A 9,090-nucleotide genomic window follows, 5' to 3' on the forward strand; every position below is an offset into this window, starting at 1 on the left:
ACCACACAAACATTAGAATGATTACTGAGTTGGCTCAAGTTCCGTTTCTACCGGTTTGCAAGCATTGAGTGTAAAAGAGTTGAAAGAAAGTTGAAATTCATTCTTTCCATCCTTTACATCATGTAAATGTTTAGATCTGTGATGGATCTTAGTTTGTTTATATGGAAATCGGCTAGATCCAAGTGATTATTGGTGGATTGAGGCCAAAACATGATGTTCTTAAAGAACACCATGATGACATCATCCTAGAATGCTTAGATCTTGATGATTTCATGGTTAGAAATCAAGATTTGAAAGATAGAAAGGCGTAGGAGCATGTATTGATCAAGAAAGTACAAGATTTAGGATGAAAACTTACCGGAATCGGAAGAAATCTGAGAAAAGAAGGGGAGCACGAGCTGGTCGGTCAGAGGGTTTCCAAAAGTGGAAAGAATGACAATGACAGGCCTATTTATAGGCTTCCCAAAGAGGAAAGGGCTGGCCGATCGGCCAGGCATCCCGATCGGACAGCCTGCTCGATCGGACGGTCTGTCCGATCGGCTGGGCTGTTCGATCGGCTAGGAGCCTGATCGATCCTCAGCCTGTTTCGAGTGTTCGGTGCGACGATTTTTGATATTTCGATTTCGATTGAAGACGATACGAGTATGATAGAGTTTCCTATTCAAATTACTTTTAGTCCCAACCACTATATCTACATACAAGCATCTACATTCCATATTCGATTTTTGATTTCGATCTCGATTGAGTTCGATTGAGTTTCGAGTTTTGATTTGATTGATTCGATTGGTCACCACACATAACATAAAGTAAACACACACAGGTAACACATAAAGCACACACACACACATAATATAACACCAAATTCGCATAATTCGAGTCTCGAGTTCGATTGATGATTCGATCAGCTTGATTATTGATTAATTAACTTTATCGCATTGTTACTTCCTACTATTCACAGTCGTAAATCGTTTCGCGTCGATTAAACATTCGATTACTTCGATTTCCTTTGATAGACAACACTTACTCCACATAATACGAACAATGAAAACATAAAAAGACTATTTACAGTCAAAGAAGTCAAACTTGACTTGGACTTTGACTTTGACTTTGACATTCGAAAACACGGGGTGTTACACGTCACACCCAGCGGCACCTTTCAGCCAAAAAAGGCATGTTGGAACAGTAAAAAATGAGAGTTTTTGAGATTTGGACTAAAATGACAACAAAATGCAAACCACAGGGACCCAGATTTAAAAAGTTTGAGATTTAGACTAAAATGACAAAACTGCCCAAACCACAAGGACCAAAATGACAGTTTACTCTTAAATATAACCCAAAAAGAAATATTAATATCATAAACATACTAATATTGAATTCATACGGATTTGTGATGCATCATTTAACACCTAGCATTACAAAAAGAAAAAAATAGCACAAGTTGGAAGATTTTATGGCACTTACGATGAGCAAAAAAGTGACAATAATATTATAGTAAATAAAACTAATAGAGTAATAAAAAAAATAGCACATTCAAAGTCATTTGGTCTAAAGAGCTCGTAGATTTCTCTCACTTCACTAGTAAGCAACTTAAGTATATACTCACATAGCCTTAGCAACTACATTCCCTAAGGATAAATAAATAGAAAGCTAGAATTTATCGGAGACGTCGTGGACAACCCGGTCATATGCCAAAACATCTTGAGATTCAATCAGAGCTGTTGGACTTCAAATCTGCAGCGCCAGAAACGTAGCTCGAAGAACACCACAAAAGCCTCAAAATCCGTAAATTCCATGAGATTGTCATCGAAGGTGTCGTGCTTCTATTAGTAACCTTAGGTTTGCTTGTGTAGTCTGCAAAAGAAACACGACCCAACATGTTATACGCCTTTATAATCAAATGTGACACACTAATTAATTTGGACAACAGATGATTCAGGTCAACCTGGCCCGACCCGCTGTAGGAACCGTTCGCGTAATTAAATAAAAATAAAACAAATTTTATTATTTTGATTACAATACAAAAATAAGAAAGCCAAAATTACTAGTACAATTACAACTGAAATAAACCAAAATACAAAAATGGAGTAGAAGCAGATTGACTGAGGCACGTGTTCAACACGCTTCCCTTAAAACAAATTCCGAGTCTCACAGGAATACTCGTTTTGTTTCCCAGGGTACAACAGCCGAAGCAGCGTACTGCCGGAATTGGCCTACAACCCGAAGGCTACCTTGAAAAATGCTAGAGAAGATCAGAAAGTATGTTAGAGAAAGTTGCAAGTGCTATTGTGTTGCTGGTGTCTTCTGCAGCTGGGTATGGAGTTGTATTTATACAGCTCCTGATTCGAAACAGTCAAAAGAAATTAAAGAAGAGGTTTAAGTTGCATTAAACGTCTTCAATGCAATTTAATACGTCATTTAATTTGCAGTTATAACCGTTTGACTCGTTAGTTTTGAATGTTGAACTGAAACTGCTTCGTCATTAAATGCTGGAAGCTTGCACGCGCGCGCGCGCAGGTCTGCACGCTCATGCGCGCGTGCGCCACACTGACTCAGGTTTATGTGCGTCTGCGCGCGTGTGCCACGTCACCTGTGAGCCTATACGAGCACGCCACACAGTCGCGCTGTATTGGCTCACTCTGGTGCGCCGCGCACCAGAGTGCGCCATCAAAGCGCCACATTGTGCCTCATTACCCACGACACGCGCGTGTGTGAGTGCGAGTTCGTGTGTTTCGTACCCTTCGCGAGTACACTTAGTGTGTGCTTCCATGAAACAATAAGGATGGAGAGTTCCCACTTAAATACCCATTTAAGTTTCATCTCTCCTCCATGTGGGACAAGGTGCAACTTTCCCTTTTGTTTCAGCATTCAATGTTTCAAACACCCAACTTTGAGTATCGAAATTACATTTATCTTAGCTCCGTTTTAGGCGTGGTTTAGTTTGTTTCAAAGCTCTTCCAACATAGAACACAAACCCACAAATAAATATATAAACCCGCTCATTTTCTTATATTTATTTCTAGTCCAAAATAGCAAAAAATTATTTTTCTATATTTGTAAAAAATGTTATTTTCACCAATTTTCCAACACCCGCTACATGCTAATTTAAAAGAGAGTTAATTACACAAATGGGTCCTGTGGTTTATACCTAATTTCGCCTTTGGGTACTAACTTTATTTTTTAACAAATTTAGGTTCTATGGTTTCAATTTTGTAACACCTTTGGGTACTAACACTAAAATTAGTTAATTAATGACTAAAATACCCTTGCATTTTTTTAAGTTTATCAATGTAACACATTTGGGTACTAACACCAAATTTTATTTAAGTTTAAATCAATTTTACAAAATCTATTTATTTTTTTTTATTTTCATCTTTTTAGTATATCTCTTAATTAACATAAAGTCTATTTATTTTTTTTATTTTCATATTTTTATTAAATTTCTTATTTAACATAAAATCTACTTGTTACACCAGTATTTTTTTAAATAGATTTTTTAAATAAAATCTACTACCTATATAGTTTTATGTAAATTAAATTTCTTACTAGTTTTAAATAATGTAAACCTTACTCATTTTTAATTTTGGATATATATGATTGATAATAATAATAATAATAATAATAATAATAATAATAATAATAATAATAATAATAATAATAAATATCTTTCATGTAAAAAAATTAAGCCATTTTTAACTTATTTTTTTGTTCATTTACATTTTACTATTTTAGAAAAATATTTAATTTACATAAAATCTACTAGTTGCACCAGTAAAATCTACTAGCTATATAGTTTTATGTAAATTAAATATCTTTTTTACAAAAAAAAAACGAGTTAAAAAAAGGCTTAATTTTTTTTAGTTTTATCTAAAATACCTAGCTATATAGTTTTATCTAGCTATATAGTTTTATGTAAATTAAATATCTTTCTAAAATAGTAAAATGTAAATGAAAAAAAAAACGAGTTAAAAAAAGGCTTAATTTTTTTTGCATGAAAGATATTTATTATTATCAATCATTTCAATCCAAAATTGAAAACGAGTGAGGTTTACATTATTGAAAACGAGTAAGAAATTTAATTTACATAAAACTATATAGCTAGTAGATTTTATTTAAAAATCTATTTAAAAAAAATACTGGTGTAACAAATAGATTTTATGTTAAATAAGAAATTTAATAAAAATATGAAAATAAAAAAATAGAGTTTATATTAATTAAGAGATATAATAAAAAGATGAAAATAAAAAAAAATAAATAGATTTTGTAAAATTGATTTAAACTTAAATAAAATTAGGTGTTAGTACCCAAATGTGTTACATTGATAAACTTAAAAAAATGCAAGGGTATTTTAGTCATTAATTAACTAATTTTGGTGTTAGTACCCAAAGGTGTTACAAAATTGAAACCATAGAACCTAAACCTGTTAAAAAATAAAGTTAGTACCCAAAGACGAAATTAGGTATAAACCACAGGACCCATTTGTGTAATTAACTCTTTAAAAGATGACATTTAACACACTAATTATTCAAAAAATAGACAAAAGGTGGTTAAGTGAACCCGACCCGCCCCGTTACATACCTTCTTTATTGGGCTTTTTGGTTTTTCCTTTTTGTTATAGAAGCTGGGCAGTCGTCGGGCTTTAAGCAATCACACCAAAACAATACCGAATTACATTAAATGATGTTGAATTCAATCTGTAATAGACGACTATTGTCTACACAAACTCAACTGCAATATGGCAAAGCCCCAGATAGAAAGATGATTACTGTTTCCACAAACTCACACTTAATAATTACCTCAAGTTATTGATCAATCGAAAATGTGGAAATTTTGACCCGTTTACTTACAAACGGGAGTTGGTTTTATTTCTATGGGTCAAATGGGTAAATCCAAAAAAGCTCATCTTAGAAAATGGTCCAAAAGTCGCAAGATGTGTGTTCTTAATGCATATAACATCATATATTATTTATATGATAACGTAATTTTTTTAATTCGTATTAACATATACAATCTTTTAAAAACGATTGAACAAAAGGTTTTTCAAGTTTACCGAACCCAAAAAATACCCGTTTTGACATCATCTCGTTTCTCATTTAAATAAATCAGATCTACTTCTTACAAATGAAGCCGATAGAACCCAAACAATTAACTACGATAAATAAAATCATAGTTTGCAAGAACGCACCTAGTTTTGATACCCAATGACGAAACTGGTTTTGAAGAGCTGTGAAAGCAATTATGGGCTCCTTACCATTTGTTGTAAAGGCATGAAGTTTCGTTCCCAACCATCAATAATGACCTGAGCTGTTTTTATTCTTTAGGGTGTAAGGGACACTCCCCTAAGAGGGGAGTCCCCTCTCTTACGCATAACCAATCCTCGTGTGCCACGTCAACTCCCCTTAAACTCCCCTAACACCCTAAATTGATGGCGGCACTCCCCTCTTAAGTGACTTGATTTTTATTAAAAAAAAAGAAAAAGAAAACTTTTGATTGGTCCACTCATCCCTTAATCCTCCCTCTCTCCTCCCCCTCTCTTCGGTAGCTTCCCACCGCTTTCCTCCCTCTCTCTACCTCACCGCTTGATTGGCGGCACCTCCACTCTTCGGTGGAGGAGGTCCCCGCTCTTGGTCACCGCATGCGCCCCGATCAGCCTTATCGCTAGCATAAGGCTAAATAAAAATTATAATTGAAACTCCCAATACAACTTTTCATCGAACCTGAAGTGTGCCATGTTGCGAAATACCATGCATTGAATGTTAATTGTGGTCCTCGTCCTCTTTTAACTTATATAATACCTAAGATTGTTGACATCTTAGGTAATTCACAAAGGTAGAGAGTCCTATTCAAATTCTCCTTTTATTCCGCTGAAAAAATCTATATTAGGGGCTTGGAAGGATGTCGCTTCGGTAGAAGGAACTCTGGTAAAATACGGGATCGATATCAAATCAAACTTGGTGAAGGATGGGAGTAGATGGAAATGGAGAACCGACCCGCACGGATCTTTTTCCGTAAAGCAGATTCGGTCGGAGATCGAGCGTTTGGGAGACGTAGCCGAGGATAATATTTTCTGCTTCCGCTGGAATTCTTGGTCCCCCGGAAAGTAAATGTGCTGATTTGGCGGGCCGTTTTGGGTAAGGTTGCGGCAAAAATGGCTCTAATCCGAAGAGGCATTCAAATTGTCGATGGTCTTTGTCCCCGATGCGGTTTGGTTGATGAAGATTCGGAGCATATCTTCATTAGCTGTTTATGGACCCGGTGCATATGGTGGAATATCTTCGCTTGGATCCGTGTGCCTTTTCCAGCGGAGATTCACAAACTCAAAAATCTGATTGATTTCATTAATGGGCAGCCAGGATGTAAGATTTGGAAAAGGGTGGTCTTTACAATAGCGATGGGGACAGTTTGGAGAGTGTGGCTAGCAAGAAATGAAATGGTTTTTAAAAACCGATTTATTCCGATCTCGAAGTTGGTGGAGTCGATCAAAGAAGACGTGTTCTTTTGGATCAAGAGTCGGTCAAAAATAGCTATGCCTTGCTGGGAAAAGTGGAAGACTTTCGACATTATTGAGATATTGTAATCTGTTTGTTTTGGCTTTCTTTGTTCTGTTTTGTTTGTTTTCGGTTGTTTGTTGTCCCCTCAGCTTCTTGCTGGCTCTTTATATATATATAAAGTGAGTTTTGCCGTTAAAAAAAAAAGATTGTTGACATAAAATTTTAAATTACATAAATGTTCCGTTACTTATGTTAACCTCCTCATCTATCCCATCTAGTTTAGTGGGCTTAGAAGTAATCTCCATTTTTAGTTTTGTAGTGGATTCATCAATCAATCAGATCAATTGCTTCAATTATGAACTAATGTCATTAATAAAAAAAGAACAACATTTGAAATTATATATTAGACATTTATATTATTTAGATTTTTTTTAAAGAGAGAACTTCATAGAAAACCACGAGACCCCCGCCTAAACGGAAGCCCACACAACAAACAGCAGAAAAACAAAACCTTACCTGAACTACATAAATACAAATTTACACCAATCTAACCAACTAACCGACTTGAACTTCGACCTATTTTTGAACCAAAGGAAACCCAGCGATCTGATGTTACTGAAGATGTCATCCACTTTAACCTGGGCCGCGGAAAAGACGCGCTTGTTCCTAGCCTGCCACAAACACCAGCAAGCCACGATGACTATCCCTTTGAGCGTATATGCCTCCGGCCCACCGATCCTGCTGTGTTTGTGCACCTCCAAGAGATCGATAACAGAGAAGGAAAAAATATTTGGGATATGGCACCACCTACTCACCTTATTCCAAATGATTGCCGCAACCCCACACGAAATGAATAAATGCTCAACAGACTCTTCTTCACTTCCATACAACGGACATAAGATTTCTCCCACCAAAATACCCCTATTACTCAAAGAGTCTAATGTAGGGATCCTGTTTAATTCCAACCTCCACGCAAACACATTACATTTCCCCGGCACCCACTTACACCTCTCGAAAATATACCTATTGTTCGCCGCACTTCTATTCGAAAAAAGCTTACGAACGGAACGAACGCTGAACACGCCAGACCTATCCCCAAGCCAAGACCACTTGTCTCTCCTACTGGAAACCGCCACCGAGCCCAGACGGCTTTGCAAATCAGCCCATTCAGCCGCCTCAACCGCCGAGACGGGATCAGACCTCCACAGCCAAAGCCCCTCACCCTCCACCTGATCCTTCACCGAGCAAGTTTTGACCACCTCAAGTTGAAACAAACTGTTCTTTGCAAATGGGGAAGATCCATCAGCCACGGATCTAACTAAAATAAAATGTCCTCTACATTACCCACGAAACCTTTAAACAAATTCCTGATCAAAGGGACCCCAGGGAAATTCTTATTCAAAACCGAAGCAATAATCGACCAAACACCTCTATAAGACTTCTTAATAGGCAAAACAACCCACTCCGACCCTCCCGAATGCAAAGCGTTGATAACCTTAACCCACAAGTTCTCCTTTTCAGTTTTGTACCGCCAACCCCATTTGCAAAGCTGAAACACCTCTATACTATTGTATGCTCTAACCTTTTTCAGGTAAAAACCGTTCTGTTATGTATCGATCTTAAGAACAACAACAAAAAGCAGAGAACCATCAGATATTTTGACCCCATGATGCAGTTCATATAGTTCGCGCAATCCACGAAGAATGGAAATTGTGTCTTCAACAGTCGATTGATTGCAAAATGCTTGTTGAAATCTACGTTCGAGGGTTGGGTCTTTTTCGATGTATTTTCGGTATTTGTTCAATGTTCTAGCTCTGATACATCGAAGCTCACCTCGACCCTACATCGGTTTTAGTAAATTTCCAGCATATATTGCTCCACCAAGTAGCTCCTGTAACACAAGTAACCATCACATTATCTCAAAAATCTTAATGAGGAAAAAGATGAAAATAATAAACATTAAACAATAAGAGAGTAAAATTGCTTACCTGCACCAACTACATTGTGAATTTCACCAATGAATAAAACTATTTGCCCTTGGAAATTGTGACCTGACCTCCTTCAAATAGCTTTAAGTCGTTCCTCAAAATCTCCTCTAATAATTCCTCGCTTGTGATTATTTTATTTACTTTGCAATACAAAATTGTTTGTTCTTATTTGTTTTGATCACAAGCCTTGTAAACTCAGACCTCACAATATCAATATCGATCGGTAGTACGATTATGGACCTATAGATCGAAAACTGCCATATTAACCATGTGGGTAGTGCCATATCATCATACTTTTTGGCAACCATGAGGGTTATGCCACATCTGTTGGGACTAATCTTGTCATAACTCAAAAGTTGGAGGGTCCTAAGTGGTTTAGTTTATTTTTGGTGGAAGATTAATTGTTTATGGTAGTTTTATTTTATTATTATTTCGGTTTCCTAATTCTAGTCTAGGTATGTTTCTTGAGCATCAAGGTTGTTTAGTATAAATAGGTATCATAGCGGTTTATCAATTTGGGAAGTTTATAAAAGCGGTTCATCTTTTCATCATCTATTAGGAGGTTTGTTATTAGTGGTTTGTCAAGTATTCGGGTTGAACGATTGATGGTATCT

The 9,090-nt window shown here is 36.4% G+C and overlaps 1 protein-coding gene across 1 annotated transcript; it reads left to right on the top strand.

Annotated features, from left to right (window-relative positions):
* The first annotated feature begins 6,145 nt into the window (after window positions 1-6,145).
* On the top strand, window positions 6,146-6,574 carry LOC110931869. Its single transcript, XM_022175242.1, has one exon. The coding sequence runs from the start codon at window positions 6,146-6,148 to the stop codon at window positions 6,572-6,574; it is 429 nt and encodes a 142-aa protein (XP_022030934.1).
* The last annotated feature ends 2,516 nt before the right edge of the window (window positions 6,575-9,090 follow it).

This window comes from Helianthus annuus, chromosome 3 (assembly GCF_002127325.2).
Source record: "Helianthus annuus cultivar XRQ/B chromosome 3, HanXRQr2.0-SUNRISE, whole genome shotgun sequence".
Lineage (NCBI taxonomy): Eukaryota > Viridiplantae > Streptophyta > Magnoliopsida > Asterales > Asteraceae > Helianthus > Helianthus annuus.